Source organism: Manis javanica, chromosome 15 (genome assembly GCF_040802235.1).
Source record: "Manis javanica isolate MJ-LG chromosome 15, MJ_LKY, whole genome shotgun sequence".
NCBI lineage: Eukaryota > Metazoa > Chordata > Mammalia > Pholidota > Manidae > Manis > Manis javanica.
In genome coordinates this window covers 52779044-52799888 of record NC_133170.1, presented here as the reverse complement: position 1 = coordinate 52799888, position 20845 = coordinate 52779044, and the positions used below count along the sequence as shown (strand labels likewise).

At 36.1% G+C, this 20845-nt stretch overlaps 1 protein-coding gene across 7 annotated transcripts in view; it reads right to left on the bottom strand.

Moving 5' to 3' along the window:
* RBMS3 (RNA binding motif single stranded interacting protein 3) overlaps positions 1-20845 on the bottom strand; it is a 1487986-nt gene that overhangs the window by 81554 nt on the left and 1385587 nt on the right. For 6 of the 7 annotated variants that reach the window (XM_073222890.1, XM_073222891.1, XM_037008613.2 and 3 more), the window contains 2 exons: positions 18225-18321; positions 15980-16030 (listed from right to left, as the gene is read on the bottom strand). In XM_073222890.1, coding sequence (XP_073078991.1) covers positions 15980-16030; positions 18225-18321 — 148 coding nt within the window. The remainder of the gene's footprint in view (positions 1-15979; positions 16031-18224; positions 18322-20845) is intronic. The other variant, XM_037008618.2, reaches the window with a different exon arrangement.

Below are 20845 nucleotides of genomic sequence, written 5' to 3'. Positions count from 1 at the left end.
GACTGCCAATGAATCCCCGTACTGACCAACTTCAAACTGAACCTTATTTTTAGAAAGAGACATGAGGAAAAGTTAAATCTTTGAGCCACAAACCAATCTGTAAACACTTGCGTAGAACTATGGACATATTGTTAGATTCTGATGAAACTTAAACTTTCTGACTTTTAAAATGTCCAAATAGAAAAGAGAAAACCTCAAGGAAGAGCATGTACAAAATCCTCAGGATGCAGAAAAACCCTGCAGGAAAATATAATTTTCTTTAATAACTTAGCCCTCACACTTCCCCTATTTGAAACACTGGAATTTTTGAGTCACTCTGAGCTCGTACTTTTAAAATCAGTGTAAATGGCTCTTATTAACAGCATCAACCATAACAGTAGAGAAAAATACCAGTGCCAAGGATGGGATAACCCAGAAAAGCCCAAAATAATCTATTCTTATCAATAAAGCAGAAGGAATGAAAAAAATTTTCAGGAACATGGAGAAGTGACCATCCAAGTGGTGGAAACCCTTCAGTGGTCTTGGTTTATATTTTATAGAGTTCACACATTCACACTAACAATGAGATAAATAAATCTACATATGCAGAGTCTATTTTTGTGAAAAATACTCTCACTGGTCCAAATTCAATAAGTGGACAAGGAGACACAGAGAACAGTGGAGTGAGGCTTTCCTGGCAGTCTTGCAAGATCGTGTGTCTGGTGGGCAGGCACACCCAGGGCATTTGGAGCAGGTAATTTACTCTCTAGCACATGAGTCCCTCCCCTGGCTCCTCGTTGGCTGAGTACTACAAGGTGTTCACATTCTTTCCTGGACGTCACCTAAGCAAGTTATATCCATATTAGGGTCCTTTTTACGTTTGTCTTAATTGATTGGCTGGTTTAAAACGTCTTTTTCCCCAGATAGGCCGAGCCCAGTCCTTTTCAATTTCCTTCACCTTCCCAGTCTGAGCAACTTCCTGGTATGTATTTCACCACGTGGCTTTTTGTCAATACCTTACTGTTTAAACATTTAAACCTCCTGGTGGGAGTAAATGACATTTAGTTTTTATGCTTTTTTCTAACAGCTTTGAATGTTCCTATGTGCTTGACAAGGGAGCTGAGGGCTTCCTTGGTCTGTACCAGGCTAAGGGCTGCTGCTACGTTTTTTAAATTTTGTTGCTCTTTTTCATGCCGGATTGGTGGCTACAGAAGAAAGATGATTTAATGAAAAAATATCTTCCCACAATGTTATGCAGGATTGGAATGAGACAGTTTTGAATGAAGATAGATGACATTTCTTCAAACCTTTATAGCAACTCCTAAACTTCAATGGGCATTAGATTAAATGGCTTCTGAGATTTATTCTAGTTAAAAGTATCTATCTCTATTTTCTGATTTATCAAGGAAACATCAGGTGCATATACTTTGGTTGATTCAGAAAGACATATGCAATATGGTACAAAATTAGCCTTAAAATTATAGGTGTAAGCAAAAGTATAATCAGGTTGCTAAATAAGCTTGCTTGCAATGGGCATAAACAAGCACTTGATTTAGTGTACATAAGACTGGTACACTTCATATAATGTCATCATAAGCACAGTATTTCATATTCCTAAGTCTATGAGCCACTGCCTAAATCAAGCATAGTAGTCATTAATGCAAAGTAAATGCATTGCTACAAATCTCATCTATTCTCTCCAGTGGGAATGAATTATCTGGTTCCACATATTGAACATGCCCAGGAGGAAGCCCAAGTCCATGATCTTGAACTCATTCCTTCTCTTACATATGCTAGTTCAGCTTAAGGATATCACCTTCTACCCATCTACCTAGGCTAAAATCTGCTAACCAGATCTGACTATGCAGCCTCTATATCTTTCCTCTTCCTCTTTTTCAATTTTTCTATTTCATCTCCTTCATACCTTTCATTCTTTCTCCTCTCACACTAATTTGTACCATGAATCTCAACAATGTTTAGGGTGTTTGGGTTTTTTTTTTATCATATAAATGCTACTTTGGACAGCCTCATATAAACATATATTTATGTTAGATGTATAGGACATGTTTTGGTTAAATAATATCTATAGTGGAGATCAGCATATGTGGACAGAAACTTGTACATGGGTATCCACCCATCCATGCCATGTATAATGTAAACTATTCCTTGGAATAAATTCTGTACAGTCATTTCAGAAAGTTAGGGAGAAATAATTGTAGTGCATGACGTTAGAATCTAAGGATTTATACATGCAGCAAGTAACACATACTTAGCATCACAGTGATTTTTTAGTATTGATTGAAAATACTTGAGATACAAGGCTGAAGAGATAAAAGGCTTTATAGGAAAGTAAGAATCGATTTTTAATATATACCATTGTTACACAGAAATGGCTCTAATGTGTATTGATTAAAAACCCTTTAAGGATCATTCTTTGATAAGAGGTTTCTCTTCTGAAAAGAAAAAGTTTTAAGATGATTGTTCAGAACTCAAGTTGATAATTAGCCTGATTTCCTCATGCTAAATGAGAATTTAAAAGCCAAGAACACAATATTCTTTTTAGTATGCATCAGGATTAATCCTTTTGTGAAATTTGCTTTTAGTTTTCCCAGCTTGTTTCAAGCTTCCATTATGTGCAATGAAGTTATATTTATATTAAGTAATGTAAAAAGGGACAAGTACCATACTAATTAAAAAAAATAGTACACATCAACAGTGTGGTGCCAACTGAACTATTTGAATGTCTCCCTGCCTACATCAGCAGGGAGGTGAATTTTCTCTTTGCTGATGATACGGGTTTACTGTCACTTCTGAAGTGCAACTTTCAGAGTCAGCTGAACATGCTGAGTAATTACTGTAAAATATAGTGGCTTGATACTTGCTATAGCTAAAGCCAAATAATCAATTTGCAGATATCAAAATGCAGAAACTCTACCAGATACAGTAACATACCAGAGACAGTTGGCCATTGAACGACATGGGTTTGCACCAAATGGGTCCATTGACATGCAAATTATTTCCATAAATATATTGGAAAAGTTTGTGGACATCTGTGACAATTGGAGAAACATTTTCTTTTCTCTGGCATAATACAGGTAAGCACGCAAAATACGAGTTGACTGCTTGTGTTATCAGTAAGGTTTCCAGTCAACAGTAGGCTACTGGTAGTTAAGATTTTGAGGAGTTAAAAGTTATACATGGATTTTACTATAGAGGGGTCTGTACCTCTCACCCCTGTATTGTTCAAGGGTTAACTGTAATTCTATTCTATTATTCAGTTTACTACCAGCATGTACATTTTACACCTAACTTGTCTTGGTGACTCATTAGGCTTGGGTACTGCTAAAAATTATGAAGACTTCATGAGCTGCCGAATGATGATAGCCAGTAGGTCTCACAACTACCATCAGTATTTTAGGTGAAATTTGCCTCTTGGACATTCCAAGGCACCAAACTACAGGATCTCATGGAATCCATGCTCAGTCTCTTCTAATACGAACTGCAAACAGTTTTGCAGCCCCCTTTAATGAGGAGGGTAAACAGTCTTTATCTGGATCTTACTTTCAGTCAGATTATAATATTTTTGTAAAATCTTGGCTGAAATTAAGGAAATTTGAAAGACCAAACAACCTTAATGTTAACCAATTGGATTTACTAAACTTTTTAAAAGGCTAGGTTATGAGAAACTCATATATCTGAACAATATTAATTCAACAACTCTAGATATTTCATCCAAAAAATTTAAAGTTAACATTGCTTGCTTTTTATTGAGAGGTAATAAAAAAAATGACTGGAAAAATGTTTTTCTCTATCTGTACAACTGGTATCAAGAAATTAGGCTGGGAAATAACATACCATCATAATTTTTTTCTTGAAATATAGTAGCAGAAGCAAACAAAAAAAAATCCTTCCCTATACATATGATATGTTTTCTTTTATCAGAGAATAAAACAATACAAGCATTGATTTCCTTTTTAATCATTTTGGCTTTGGCTTTCAAAAAATTCAAGACCAAGTTTTAATAGTTCATTGTAGTAGACTTCCCACAGACAGCCTAAGCTTTTAATACATTTATGCCTCTGCTATGTGGTATTTGTTCCTTTTTCCTTAACTCGATTGTGTTTTTGAGTCTGTCATTATAAGGAACCTCAGCTCCCTTCTAAAAGCAGGCAAGGTAGAGATCCTTACTACACATTCTCCTTGGGTCTGAAGGGGATGTATATATCATCTCTATTCAAATGAATACCAATAGTTAAAAAAAGAGACTTGGTAGTAGAATATTAGGTCACACAGGAAGTAGAACTAAACTTGTTCCAATATCAAACTAAAAATTTTTCCAAATTTGTACTTTAATTCAATCCAAGAAGTGTTTTCCTACATCATGGTGAAAACAAGCATTGCTGCTGTCCTAACAAGTAGATCTCATAATTTTTCAGGATTTTAAGAAGGAAAAAAGGATAGAGATGAGGCAGGCGAGAATAATGTTAACTATTTATAGCCTTTGCCTAAGATGATGATCCAGGGCCAACAATTACAGAAGGACATCGCGAACACCATATCCTGGAGCTTTGTGATTGGCTTCAAGATTTTGCAAACCATTTACAGACATCCCAGAATGTGGGGGAGCACAGAGATGAGGGAACAAGAATACCTGCTGAATAATAACACAGTTGCTAAAGTTCATACAAGTAAATCTGCAACAGAAAAGCAAGTGGAATTCTGTGGTTTTACACAGCAGAGAACTTGTCTTGACTTGTGTTTAACAAGCCTACTGGTTGTCAATAACATGATTTGATAACCAAATATACAAAGACAGATTTGATATCAGTATCAATTTCTCTTAAAGGTGGGGCTTGGCTTCAAAGAAGATGCGCACCTTCCTTGCCTTCCTTGGAAAGCTTTGTCGAATGGCACCCGGATGCTTTTAGGGTCTCAGTATTTGTCATTTCACAATATTCTGTGAAATATAGCCTATCAACAGATATTTACTTAGTACCTACTCTTAGCAAGGCACAAAATAAAATGGGAGAAATATTGTAAATTTGACATGATGCGTTCTCAAATTATAAAATTATACTCTAGTTGGGAAAGGAGAACTAGTCATATGCCCCAGTATAAGGTATCTATTGTATATTTATCTATCCATCTATCCATCCACCCATTCATCTATTATCTATGTATTTATGAATAAAATACAATCTTATTTACTTGTCTTTCTTGTATGATTAATAAATTACCTCTGAAAATTATTCTGAAATAAGATATTGTTAAAAATTTCCTATTCTAAAATGAAATCATTGGAAAATGTCTCCCAAAGTGATTCCATTCCAAAAAAAAGCAAAAGCCTGTGTAAATATATTTTTTATCTTGAGTGTCAATCCTCTTTATTGTTCGACTAGATTAACAATGAAGCATTTGATAACAGTCAGGTGATGAGATATTAAGTTTTCTTGGGGCTCTGAGAAGGGTGGGGATCTCACATCCAGCTGGGGTGTTCAAAAATGGGCCTGAATTCGCCAGTGCAGAGATTGTAATGATTATTTTAATGATTATTGTTAATATCCAAGTGATAATACAAATGTGTCCTGCATATTTCACTTAACTCTGAGTGGATGGCTTGTGAAGGGGCACATGGAGTGCTGGTGAGGATGATGAGATGCAGGCAGATCTCTAGGAGAAAATGCCATGTTGAATGGGATGGGGGAACAGATGCCCTAGTTCATGATTAAGGGGCACTTTCTGTTGCATAACTGTTGAAGGGCACACAAATGCTCTGGCAGGTGCAGCATTAGATGCTTACCTTCCCAGATGCTCAACAGCTATAACACGTGGTATGTAGTCTGAAGCCCTGGCTTTAAGCCAGTGTTTGCTTTGTTTAGAACACCTTCCTGCCTGACATCCAACACCTGTCTGCTGGGAAATTTCCTTTGCTTTTCAAAAATAAGTTCTGAATATAAGTATTTGTTTTCTGACAGGGAACTTGATCAAGAGGGAAGCAAATTATACTAAACCATGGAAGAAATGCAAATTTAAGTCCTACCTTTGTTAAATACTCCTCTGAGGCAGTGCAAGAAAAAAGTTTGAAGGTCCTTTACTGGTATTTGTGTTAGTAGTTTGAAAAATATAACTCAATTTTCAAATTTATTTTGTTATTGAAACTAAAATAATGTTGTTTCAAAGCATACCTAGATTTTATATATAATATATATGGATATACTATATCTATAAAATTATCCCCAAACCCTATACATTCTAATTGATTGCCTAAAAAAATTAAAGCCAGTCAACACCATTAACTATCATCCTGAATTGTAAACATAACACCAAGGTAGAAATAACTAGGAGTTCCAGGGCTAACCTAGCAAAGGTTAATCTGTAAACCCCAATAAAGTTCCCCAGTAATATTGTGAAAGGCAAGAAATAGTGAATATCTCTTGATATTTAGAAATACTCTTAATATGTGAACCCACTCATGACCACTTGTTTAATGGATACCGCATACTTCACTAATGCTTAAGGTTTTAGATACAGATGGACATTTTATTCCTATGTGTTATGAAAGAACAGTTTCATAGACTATCTGTACCCTTACCTTCAGTTCCTCAGTGGTTTCTTAAGTAGCTTCTGTTGCCCTGGCAACATTTATAAAATAAATGATTTACTCTGTTTCTATATGATTGTGTTGCCCTAGTTAACTTCCTGTTTTCTGGAAAGTTTGACATGGATTTCATTTCATCTGCATACTTGCTTTTTCTAGAGATAATCCTTTGAAAATAAGGCTTTACTAGTCTGGATACTTAACATTGTGTTTCTACTTAATTATATCTAGTGTAATAATAGTTATTAAGGATGTAATATTGTCAACATCTTTACAAAAGAACTGGCAGATTCTGGCTTCCTAATGATGCAGGGATGGAAGAAGTTCTACGGACCATCTGAGGACACAATGGAGGAACTTCTCTTAGCAGCTCTGTCAGTCTTGTGTTCAGAATGTTGTACCTGCAGTTCTAAAAATGCAATGTGTTATTCCTTCAACTATCCTTTCTTTCTAAAGATCCATAGTAAAATAACATTAAACCACATGTCAAAAGACAGATCATCTGCAAACATTTGGATTTCAAAAGATTCTGGATTCACTATTATTCTAGCCACTCCAGTACTTAGGAGGCAGAGAATTTAGACATCAGGAAATGTTCTCTCCAAGAAGCTTATAGAAGCTCTACTTAAAAGATGAATGTTACCCCCAAAGTATTTCTATGGATGATGACTTTATGTACAGAGACTTTTCAAATTGATGTTTTCATAATGCAAGAAAATTAATTTTTTTTCCATTCATGATTGATTCATTCATTACTTCACTGGAAATTATGACTTTTTATAACACATCAATGATAATTTAGCCTTTCTGTTTCACATTTTCCAAAGTAAACTTAAATTGTAGACAACAGCATTGGGACCATCAAGTTAATAAAAAATGTGTAGTGAAGTGTGCCAGATTGACTAGTAAAAGTTGTATTCAATAGAACATGATTTACCTTTCCAGTCAAAGCTCTCCTTTATTCCTTAACACAAACATTTCATGTAATGCATGTTATTTACTTTTCTGCCCCCTGAAATCATTTGAAACACCTCCCCATAACTTTTGTGTTATTTTCACCTGAAAATCCCCTTTTCTTTTATTTTCTTTAACCCCATAAACACCATCATTCTTTAAACTCATGTTTATGTCTGTCTTCTTCTCTGAGCTGACTGTTCATAGATACCTCATAATTTTCTGTTATATAATTGCTAAATATTTTAACTTTCCTGATGTAGACTTTTAATTATATCATCCTAAGCATGCCTTGAGGATGCTTTCTTGTTTCTCCTTTCCCATACCCAACAATACCTAAAAAAATATTCTGTACATGTGAAGCTTAAGAATATTTGTTATTTGTTGATTTTTTAAATTGAAATAAAGGTTTTCAGTTTCCTACAATAGAGTCAGTGACTGATATAGGTAAGGGCCCAGGAAAATAAAAAATCAAGGAAACATCAGGGATGTATTCCTTAAATTTCACCACAATAAGGGTCTGTAAAAACTCCATATATTCTGAAAAAATTACAAGCTATTGATTTACAACTTGCTAATATCTAACAATTTATTACACAGTTGGTGATTGATTATTCTTTATTTGCACAACATTTAATTTAAAATACATATGTCCCAAAAGATCAACAACTAGTCACAGAGTAACTGATAATGCCAGTTTGGTTAAGACCATGCCATTTCAAATTCCAATTGTTTTTGATCATTTAGCAACTAAACTATCAACTATGCAATAATCTAATGGAGTACTTAATGATCACACATGATATTTATGAATCCTTAAATGTATTATAGTTTTAGTCTCCTGAGAAGATATCTGACAACAGTAAATTATTTTTTGAAAAACTTGATTTGGTAGAATAAATACATGCCTTCCCCAAAACCAAGATGGTTTCACATTTGAATTATTTTAAATATTTAAAAACAGATAGATCTAATAATATTTAAAATTGTCCCAGAATTTAAGAAAGGGAATCCTTCCCTATTACATTTATAAAGCTCTTATAATACTAATATTCAAATATGACAAAAATAGTACACCATAAAAAGAATGGAACTTAATAAATGCATTAAATAAGACTGATGCCAAGATAATAAATCAAATGTTAACAAACATAATTAAGAAGATTGGTTTTAAGAAACATATATCATGAACAAAAGGAGTTTACTGTAGTATGCTTCTACTTTAAGAAATATATTAATAAAATCAGCTAAAATACAATTAATTACAAATGCATCACTATAGTTGATAAAAGGAATAAAAAGTCTCAATATTGTCTTGAAAGAACTTTGTTTTTTTTAAACAGGTCTAAATGTTGAATTTAAGCAACCACTTCACAGTGCCCTTCTCCTTAAAATAAAGAGTAAGTTAAAAAATGTAAAGTTAAATAAGCCTGACAGAACAAGACAAATACTGAAGGGCAACACTTATTTGTGGAATGCAGAATGAATGAATGAATAAATATATATTTGAATAAATAAATACATAAAGAAACAAATCTAAGCCCACAGAAACAAAGAACAGAAAAGGAGTTTACAGAGGTTGGGGCCTGGATAGGGAAAGGTTGGTAAAGGGTACAAACTTTCAGTGATGAGATGAATAAGGTCTAAGGATCTAATATAAATCATGGTGACTATATTTGATAACAGTGTATCACATAATTGAAATTTTCTAAGAGAGTAAAAGTTATATACTCTCTCACACACACAGAAAAGTAAACATGTGAGGGATGGATATTTAATAACCTAGATTATGGGAATCCATGCATAATATCAAATAATGTCAAATCACCATGATGGGAACTTTGTCTCACAACTTATTTGTTAATTACACCTCGATGGAGTTAGGGGAAAAATGAAATGTTAAGTAAATGGAAAGACATTTTTTCCTTAGAAAAATTCAACATTATAAATATGTCACATTCTTCAATTTTACCTAATAATATATTTGTTCAGAGATCCGAATCAAAAATCTAGTAAATTTTTTTTTAGCTTGACAAACTACTACTAAACTTCATCTGGAAATGTGGCATAGCTAGAAAAATTCCTGAGAAACAGAATAGTTACTGAGAAAGAAGGAAAAAAATAATTCTAGAGACAAATCCTGTCAGGTATATATGGTATTATAAAGTGATAATAATAAAAATAGTAGAGTAATGGTTAAAAAAAAATAGATGAACAGAACAGAGACCAGAAATATCCTTAAAGATATAAAGAGATTTATTCTATGATAAAAACTGGCAAAATTTTATATCAGTGGAAAAAATATAGATAGTTTATTCGATAGAAGTTGTTAGGACACTTGCTTACCCTTTGGGGAAAAAACGTTGAATCATACATTCATCCTGTATTACAAAATAAACCCTAAAAGTAACAAAACCATAAAATAAAGTGTACTTTAGATACAATAATAAAACTCACAGGGATATAGTGTTATATGTCAGTTATATCTCAATTTTTAAAAAAGTAATTGAACTCAAAAAATAAAAGCAACAGCCAAAACAGAAAAGAAACAAAAGCATATGGTGTTGTAAATCTTAGAGGTAATAAGGTATTTCACATGGAGTACAGATGCTTTAAGGAGGGGCTGGCCAAATGCAGCACATGAGCCAAATGTGGCCCTCACCTGTTTCTGTAAATAAAGTTTTATTGGAACTCAGCCCATTCATTTGTGTGTTGCCTTTGGAAGTTTTTATGCCACAATCACAGAACTGCCTAGGTGTGACAGAGACCTTATGGCTCACAAAGCTGAAAATACTTGTTTTTCAGCTCTTTGCCAATATATCAGCCTCTTTACCAAAAATACTTGCCAACTCTTGCCCTAAAGGGAAAAACTGAGTAAGTACAAAATACCTAATCCTAAATACTGAAGTTCTGTATGGTGATCACAGATAAAACCAAATTCAAAGTAAACTGAGAAAATAGCTAAAATATCTATGACAATGTTACCTTACTAACTATAATAAGATCTTTTAAAAATAAGAAGAAATCAATACTCTGAGATAAATATGCAAAACAAATGAACTTGGAATTCAGATAAAAAGAAAATAAAATTAGTTAATAAACATATGAAGAGCAACTCAACTCCTCTGGGACTGAGAGAAGTAAAAATAGAATATCAATAAGATACCATTCACTATTTTAACACATTAACCAAGTATTTGACACTGGAGATCACCCTGTGTTAATTGAGGCTGTAGGGAAATAAACTTTTGATAAACTTCAAATACAGTTTGATGATAATGTATATCAAATTTTAAAACACCTACACCTTTTGTACCAGCAATTTATCCTACAGAGATTTTCTCACATGTGCTCAACATTACAATCTTGAGTTTATGAGAAAATGCTAGAAGTGGCTTAAATAACTATGAGTAGGAAATTGGTTAAATACCTTTCAGAACATTTATGTAATGGGCGTATTATGAAGTGTAACAAGCCTGACATAGAACAACGTGACTCATGTAATGACATCCAGGACATTTCTGTTACTGGGGAAAATTAAAGCAAGTTGCAATACAATATTTGTAGAGTGATCTTGTACATGTGTTAAGAAATACAAAGCATTTACACAATAGGCCTATTCTTCAACAGGCATAAAAATTGGATGGTGACATACAAATTTGTTTACAAGGTTTACTTGGGGAGAGGAGAACTGATGCTTGACGGGTTCCTAAGTGGAACATCTTTCGTGTCCTGTGCACTTTTGAATTATGAGCCTCGAATTGCATTGCTTAAAGTTCTTTTTTACTAAAGTCACATTAGTTCATTTTTGAAAAAAATAATGTAGAATTTTGCAGTTACATTTAACAATGGCAAAACCAGCGCTCCTTTTTACGGTAGTGAAAGGTGTTTAAGAGGCTTCCTGTAGAAATGATTTTGCTCATATTCACTTTACCCCAGAAGAATATTTAAAAGGAGGAGGCACTCAAAAGTAGTTGTTCCTCCTAAGTTTATTCTGACTCATTTGAATTCTCATCTGGTAGAAATAGTATACATGGGTTAGAGTTGCTGCTTATTTTGGTTTAGCTAAGTAACTAAAAAAGAAAAAAAAGATTTAACCTGTAGACATATATTTACCAAGTTAATTCCTTATACAGAAAAGCTTTTTGACTTGTGTACTTCCATGAAACTATGAGGGTTAGGATTTTTGCTCAGCTAAGGAGTTGGGATAAAAGGATAGTATCTGAAAACCTTGCTTTCTGAACAGAATTCTAATGATTTAAATATTCTTCCCAAATTTGGTGATGTGTTTTTACAGAATACACCCATGCAAATTTGGAGGGCACAACCTCTAAAATTAAGCCTTGGGCCTTCCTTATCTGTTTACAGGTAAAGAATGACGAAATCAAATATTCTGGAGCTTCTTGGACAGCCTTGTTGTAGAAGGGAAGTTTATATTTACTTTTTCCTTTAAACTTTTCTTGTAAGTGTTTATTAATCATAAATGTCATAATTTAGCCATGCATAGCAACAAATCATCCATGATTCAATAAGGGCAGCTTGCATTGTAGAATGCTGTAATTAGATAACCAATTTATAATTAAGTAAAAATGAAAGCTGACCTTTCTCCTGGAAATGAAATAAAGCTAACCCTATGAAGAACAAATTTATGATGCAAATGAGCCTAAATAAAATTTGCGGGACTGGACCTATGTTGCTTCTTGGGAACTATCATCCTTTTTCTTTGTCAGCACAGATTTAACAAAATATCCAATGTACTGCAATGCAGGAATTTCCACCGCACCTTCATAGGAGATTTCAGTCTAACGTGCTACTATGCAATCCATCATCTATTACAATTCCATTAGTGTAATTCTGAGACTTCAGAGTGTAGTATCGAACCCCACACTGCAAAGCAGCAACAGGTCACTGACTGCATTGACAAAGTCAGCATTTTTCTTCCTCCCAGCAAAAAGTGTATCTGTTCTTCAGTCTCCCGCGTCTCTCCTCAGTGCTTGTTCAGGCGAACACAGCCCAGACAGAAACACTCTAGCTGCCCTGAATGGGGCCGGACAACTTTCCAGCGGACTGGGTAGGGTTCTAGCCTGACAGATCCAATACCTGACAGAGAACTGCTTTCTGACACAAACCCCAGTCTGATAGAACGCCGGCAAAGATCCTATTCCCCCTTTTTCCTTTTTTCCCTTTTGCAAATGAAAAGTGTCTCAGGATCTCTGACTAAAGCAACAAAAACGGAAATGGCACACAACTTAGAAGGTCAGATTTCCAAAGACACAAACCTGAATGGCAAGCTTCTGCTTTGAGCATGTGCTTTCTGTTTCTGCTCTCATCCCTTCACAGTACTTCATTTCTGTTTCTGATCGGTACGCCTCCAATTTAACCACCCACCCAGCCTGGTAAAGCCCAGAGAGTCTCTCTGCTCTGCTTCAAGACTTTCCGGAAGCACTGTTTTCTCTTTGGATACAAACCTGGTTGAGATCTTGGAATTCTCTGAGCCAAGCCTGAGAAGGAGCGTGAAAGGCTTCTGGCACCAGGAAAGGAGTCAGTAGCCTTCACAGTGATGGTGAGAAACATGCCTACACTCTCTGAGCTTATACGTGAGGGCTCCCCAAATGGTGGAAGGGAAACCGTGAGAGAGGAGAAAACTTGTAAGCAAATCAGAATTATGGGCAATTTCATTAAGATGTGTAGCTACTGACACCCTGAATTCATTTGTAAAGTAGGTGCGAGCTGCTGACATACAAGAGGTACCAGTGGGCTTTTGTTTTTTAGTATTAGGTATCAAATAGTTTAGTAAGTAAATCAAATAAGTGCCAATATAAATAATTTATTTTATTTATAGCCATAGAGGCTCTCCACCAAACTCATTAGCAAACTAAATTAAATAAGCAGTATGAATGTGGTGAAGTCAGTGATTATTACTTATTCTCAACTGTCTTCCTACACAAACACTCATTTTTATATAATTGGGCAACCTGAAGCGTAATGTGCAGTCTACTCATATAATTAAAAAGTAATACTAGTAACTTATTGTTTGCTATTTGTCAGACACTATTTTAAGAGCTTTAATGCTTTACTTCATCTAGTGAACAAAATGCACAATTATTTAGGTATCCTTATGTCCATGTTACAGATGAAGAAACTATGGTGGTTTTCTGTCTTACAGAGCTCGACCAAGAACCCATGCTATTATTAATCATCAAGTCATTCATTCATCCTTTTCAGATCTAGGTGTTTTGTTTCTTTGCCTTAGAGTGCATAAATATTTCTGTATTTTAGTATCACAGAGTGATTAATTCAACCCCTACTTTGATGATGAAACTAAGACTGGTTGAGTGAGGTTATTTATGCAATATAGACAACCAGAAAAACTGTTACAGGGCAAAGACTGCTAGTACAAACTCTGTGTTTCCATGACACTGTTTAGCCAATTTTTCCATGTTGAAGAAAACAAAGTGGTGGGTGGCCCAGACACTCCTTTTTCCAGGAATCTGCCCCAGCCACAAACATCGCATTCTAAACCAAGTGACCTAAGCTTGACCATGATGCTCAGTCTAGTCATGGGAAGTGATAAGAATTCAGTGAGCAGTACCAAAGCAGGGAAGATTCAAGGGACAAATTCACACATGCGCGCGCGCACACACACACACACACACACACAGAGCTACGGCTCAGGGAAGATGCATGAGAAATAATATATCCACAGATGGAGCTGAAGCTGTGTTGGTGAGGAGGAAAGAAAGAAAATCTGTGAAGCTCCTGAATGGCAGTTGAAATAAAGATGCATACAAACATCTTCCCTTCTCCTCATGGCTCTGTAGAATCTTACCTACCTTGACACTGGGCCAAATCTGATTTTACCAGATATGCATTCCTTTTGGCCACAGTGAGATGATGCTTAACGTCAGTGCAAGAACTGAGCTGGCATTAGTGCACTACAGGTGGACACATTACTTTTTTTGAAGGGGGTTGTTTCCTCCTAGAAAGTCTCCTCTTCAGAACTTGGCAGGACTTCTCCCCTTCTCCTGTGTTGGCTCAGTCTGTGCTATGCATTGGTTTGGCAGCATACATGGAATTCTGCCTCATGACTTGGATAGAAAAGTGTAGCCTGGATTCATTGCATTTTGATATGATTTACAGAACATAAACCAGATGAACTCAGGAAGTCCCCAAGGTGTGTAAATAAGAGTAAACAGAGGGATTTGCAAAATATGGTCTAAAGTTCTGCTGCAGTAAGCTACATATATTTTATTCTTGAAATAAAGAACTCTCAAAATATTAGGAGCAATATGGGATGTTCCTTATTTTTCAAAGATGGACAAAGCTCAAATATGAAAACCAGGTGCCGTGATCCTTGGTGTCTAAGAAATTGATGCCTCTGTGCATTTGGCTTCCTGATTTTTAATATGTGCTGAGTTTTATTTAGCTTTTCAAAGTAGTATTGTATCTTCTTTGTACAACTAATACATATAATAATAATAACGGTAATGGTAGAAATAATGTAGAGCATGCCATACTTGAGAAGTCGTGTTCACATATGCTCTCTCATTTGATCCTCCCCAAAGCCCTGTTAAATAAAGTGACAGAAAGGGAAGCAAAGGTGCAGACATGAGCAGACGCTGGAGACCCTGTCTCCCAACTTCCAATCTGAGGCTGTTCCCCTGCCTTATGCTGTCAGGAATGTATTACAATCAAAATCTTGCGCTTTTACTTCTGTAGAGCTAGAAAACCTAGAAGACCTAGACCAAGCTAAATGGAATCATTAGCCTTCAGTCTAGATTCTAATGAAACATATCACATTGTTTGCTTGGGCCTGAGGTCATATTGTGCCACAAACTGGTGATCGAGCAAGTAGAAAATAGAGTTGGAATATTTTTTGGAACAAATTTTCCAGTAAAGAAGAGAATGGCTCTAGTTATTAGTTAGCATAAAAAAAATCTACCAACCTTATTTTCTATCTCTATATCTCCATTTAGTAGTATATAATTCCCTTCATATTTTGAATATGTGGCTTTGAGCCACCCTTGGCAATGATACTCAAAATCGCCCCCAACATACACCAAACTGCATCAGAAGGAAATAAAGTATAATAGAAGGAGAAGGAAAACAGAAAGGCTTTCCTCCTATAACAGATTTAATTGTCCAGAGTTCAGAGTTCCTGCATGGTAGAAAGTTCCCATTCATAACAAATGGTAGACACCAACTTAGGAGTTTGGCTGCTATTTTCTCCAAAAAAGTTTGTTCTCTTTCTTTTTCTTTCTCTCTCTTTCTCAATCTATTGTACATGCTTTTGCAGAATTTCAGGAACAGCTTTTTTATCCAGGAAATACGGCTGCCTGAAAGAGGTATGGAATATAACAAAAGCTTTACCCCAAAGCTTCTATGCATTCCGAAAGCTTGCACTTGGATAATAGAAATATTTAGCCTCAGGTGACTGAGAACACTTACTGTTGGTTGCATAACGTATGGCGGATGAGGCATCCATGAAGTACTCTGGACCTATGCATCAAACAGCATTTATTAGCACAAAGCAATCACAGAGAGAACTTGGTTCTTGCGTTCAGTGGAGTCACGCTAGGTCAAAAGAAAGTGGAGTCCATCTGACTTTAGTGCTCAAAACTAAGGATAGAAAGGAAATTCTTGGACCTGATTAATTTGGTACCTGAAACATTTTAAAATAGAAAGCAAATTCCTGTGTCACTGCCACAGGCTGCAGCGGCCACATGGAGCAGGTTGGCCTTGGAGCATATTTTGAGGTTGAGTTTGGAAACTGAAGTCTTAGGAGGCCTTGACGAGCTCCTGTTTTGAGGCTACCTTTCAAAGATCCCCAGGCAAATAATGAAGGAGGCAAGAGTGGACTGCAAAGACTTCCTCTTCTTCTAACTTCAAATTCTCAAGTGATCCCATCTTGGAAATAAATCCAAATGGTGAACGTTGGGGTAAGAATTAACAATCAATCAGAAATTTTGGAGACTGCTTTAGGTTAAACCCAAGGTAAGCAAGTTTGTGATCTTTTTTCTCTCATGGCAGTTCGGATGGCAAATAGGAATGAGTATTTGAGCCAGCCAACTGTTCTGAAAGGCGCCTTGTCACCCAAATGAGAACATCAGCTTGAAAGAGCTGATTGTCATATGGAGAACCCTGAAGATTTTGTTTTCACTATACTTAACATCAATGAAATTGCCAATGCACTTAATTTAAAAAAAAAAGTGGTGAAAGGCAAGAATCAACAACAGAGAAAATTCCTTTCTTGAGAAAAGGAGCTGGAGTTAAGTTCCACTTAGTTTCCCTCCCAAGTGAAATCACTTTTATTCATGTCACCAAAGTGTTCTACACTGGGGCTCTGTGGGTGGTCTTGGCTGACACAAATGCCAAGATGAAAAAAAAAATGGGTAAAAATCTAAAACACACATTACAACCAGGCAGGCCTGCAGGAAAAATAAAGGCTGACTAGCACCTGCACGTAGCCTCCTGGGTCCCACGGAAAAAGGCAATTAAGAAATCAGCCGTTTGGAGACCCTCTAATGCAATTCACACAGAAGTCTGTTCTGTTCATCCACTGACATGTATCAAGAATCTAAGTGCAGAAAAAGAATGAAAATGATCTGCTTCAGGGGGAATCGGTTAAGGGAAAATGTACAGTATTAAGTGTGATGCTCTGACAGCTTGGACATCCTGAAATGAAGTATGTAGTGACTGAATATGGTGAAACTTCACTGAATTAGTCGCAGTCAGCAACATTACACTTTTCCCCATTGTAAAACATCCACCCCACCATCTACAAAATATAGAGGATCTCATGCATGCACGCATTTGCTTTCTCTCTCTTGCTTTCACTCTTTCTCTCTCCATAGTTTTGAAAAATGACACTAGACATTCTCCATATGTATCATTTATAGGCATTCTCTAATTAGGATTAGAAGTACTGTCCGAAGAACAATATGAAGTAAAGAGAAATGGGGAGTAATACCACATATTAGATAACTAAAAGGAATAAGATGAGTAGCTTTTCCAGGGGAAGTATGACTATATCAATCCACCTGTGTACTTAGAATTGCCTGGCTGCAACATCTGGTTTAGGACACACACTGAGTCTTAGACTTTCTGTGTTTCCACATGTGGAACCCCTGAGGTCTCTTTTGGCCTCTTTGGAACTGAGAATGAAATAAAAGCATGATGTAAGAAAACCTTTTTACCACTTTGCTAACCTTCCCTATTTCTTGGGGGAAAAAAATGACTTAACATCTATCCATGTAGCTTTCCATGGAGACACAGGACAACAGTGACGAAATGAGATGACAGTGATAAAATATCCTGGAGTGAGCAAAGGGAAGGCTAGAAGTGTGCTTGCAGAACAGACACAATAGGGAACATGATAACCAAAACAACAGACAACAAACAAAACAATTTCTCAGGGGTAAGAGAACTGTACTAGTGTTGGCTGGAAAGTAGCATCACCATAAGAGCTTGGCGGGAAGAATGAAAAGCCTGGTGGATTGTATTACTCAGGGAAAGGGAGGCACACAAGCCCTTGAAAGTATAGGCTAATTGAACGTGAATATTTTGCATCAGGATGTGCCTAAAGTGTTTGAGGGTGAGGTTCCAAAAAAATTCTATTGTGTCCTTTTGGCCTTTACATAGTCTATTATCTGCAAGAAAGATCTCTCCTGAGGTGCAGGTAAATTAGACATACCTGGTATGTGGAGACAGGGGAAGCAGCAATGAATGGCGTGATAGATGTCTGTGGAATCATGCGGTTGGTTGCAATACTGTACGGTGAAGAATAAAATCTGCAAACAGAAAACAAAAAAAGAAGATTCATGAGGCTGCTGCACGCCTGACTGCTAATCAAAGGTACCAAGCACCTCTGGGAAAGTCAGAGTTTCACCCGCATGCTTTTCCACCACCTGTTAACAGGAGTGCCAGGAGATTTATAGTATTTGATTCCACTTACAGAAATAAATTGTTCTGAACAAAATGACAGCTTTGAGTCATATAAAATTGGCCACACAAAATCTCTCTTATGACAGGTGAATGTAATAGTATGTCTAACCAACAGGGGGAGAAAAGCTATTGCCATTCTAAAGCTCGTTAAAAGAAAGGCGAAATGAGAGCACCAGGCTTTATAGAGGTGGCTGATGTTATGCAGACCCAGATTGCATCTGCCTCTTCATTCAGGAAATAGCTGCTTCTAGAGAGGCCTGGGTAAGCTAGGCCTGAGTCCATTCCCTCTTGCAGAAACTAAGTTAAATACTTTCTCCGTGAAAAAAAGAAAGCAGACAATTTTTGTCTAGGTAGGGATAGAAATACTTTCTGGATTTAGTCAAGGCATTGGTGAAGATTCTAGACCTATGTGATATATTCCTGTAGACTAAAAAGTACGTTTCCTGAGGAAGTTTTCTACTCCAGGGCCTTCGCTGGACAATCATGGAATAACACTGGGCGCAAAGTCAGGGCTTCACAAATCAGAGGAGAGATTATAGTTTCTAGAGTAGCTTCTAGGTACTGAAATCAGGGACATACCCATCTCTGCTCAGACTGCACCCCAGAGTCCACAAGTTACCTAATGGTCAAATGCCTCAGTTCACTAAATCACAGTTCTTCCTTCATGTCTCACTGGTAAGTGAAAAGGTAGGGGAGCCAGTCACAGAACACACAAAATCAGGTCATCTGCTATGGAGTATTTCGCTGATGTGAGGATAGATTAGAAAAATGTGTATCAGGAATGATGGAATCATTATTTCACTTTTCCATACTCTTAGCAAAAGTCAACTACTACATTTTTTTTTAATGGTATGATTAAGCTTGGAGTTAAAAGCTGCATGACTCCCCAGGAGTCACTGATATTTTGAAGAGAGAATCTCATGGGTAACCTTGGTAAAGAAGCATCCCAGAGGACTCCCACGAAAGTAGGAGGGCTAGATTTCAGGGTTTCCAGTATTCAAGGAGTAAGTTCTTTAAGCTTAGATTCTATAAAGGTCTTCAAGGAAACATTGGAGACTGGGAGCTAAAGTATTAAATTTACTTTACCTGGCTCTTACCTAAGATTATAAGGTCATACTCTTTCGGTTTTAAAAAAAAATCTAACTGAAAAAAACTACTCCATTTCACATTACATCCTTACTATTCATATTCACCAGACCTTTAAATTTATTAATATATAGTTTTTAAAAAGGTAGTGACTACACACCTACTAGAATGGCCAAATGTTTTTTAAAATGACAATCATAGAATGGACAAGTATTCAGAGAAAGTGGAACTCACATTCATTGCTGGGGCAGAATGATATAGCCATTTTGGAAACAGCTTTGACAGTGTCTTATAAAGTTAAACATACACATACCATATAACCTGACCATTCCAGTGGTAGACATTAATGGAAGATAAGAACTTATGTTTACACAAACACCTTGGTGCAAATGTTTATAGTCATTTTATTGACACTTGCTCAAGACTGGAAACAAGCTGAATATCCTTCAACTCATTGACAAACAGTTGTACATCCATACACTGGAATACTACTAAGCAATAAAAAGGAAATAACTGATGCATTTAATAGGATGAATCTTAAGTGAATTATTTATGCTAAAGGAAAGAAAGAATTCAGACTCAAAAGACTCTGTATTTATCATTCCATTTATATCACAGTTTGGAAAATGCAAAACTACAAAGACAGCAAAGGTCAATGGACACCAAACACTGGGATTGGAAAAAGCGTTAACTACAACGATGCATGAGACAATTTTGGGAAGTGATGTCATTGTTCTATATCTTGATTGTTTCCTAGTTGCATGACTGCATGTTTGTCAGAACTCAGAGAATTGTATGCTATAAAAAGTGAATATATACTTCATGTAAATTATACCTCATAAACCTGACTTTATAAAAGGTCAATTACTACACTACAGTTACAAAAACATCCATCCTTTTCACTTTAAAGAATGTATTGAGCATTGACAATGTGCACCAAAGATGGGCAAGACTCTAAACAACTACTTAGAATTCCTTATTTAGCCACTTAAATTGTTTCTTATCTGTACATCATTCAGCCTAAACCCCCTCACCCCCACCAGTGGTTTTCCATTGCAATGAGAATGAAATTTGAATTCCCAGTATTGGCTGGTACAATTTGGTCACTGCCCACCTCTCTAGTATTTTCTCCTATGCCTCTGCCCCCAGCCAACTAGGTTCCAACCACACAGATGTTCTTCTGTCACATGATCCCTACATTCTCACTCCCCCCTTGGGCCACTGAACTCATAATTCTACTTAGGATGTTAATTCTCCCACATCTTTCTATGGTTACCTCTTTCT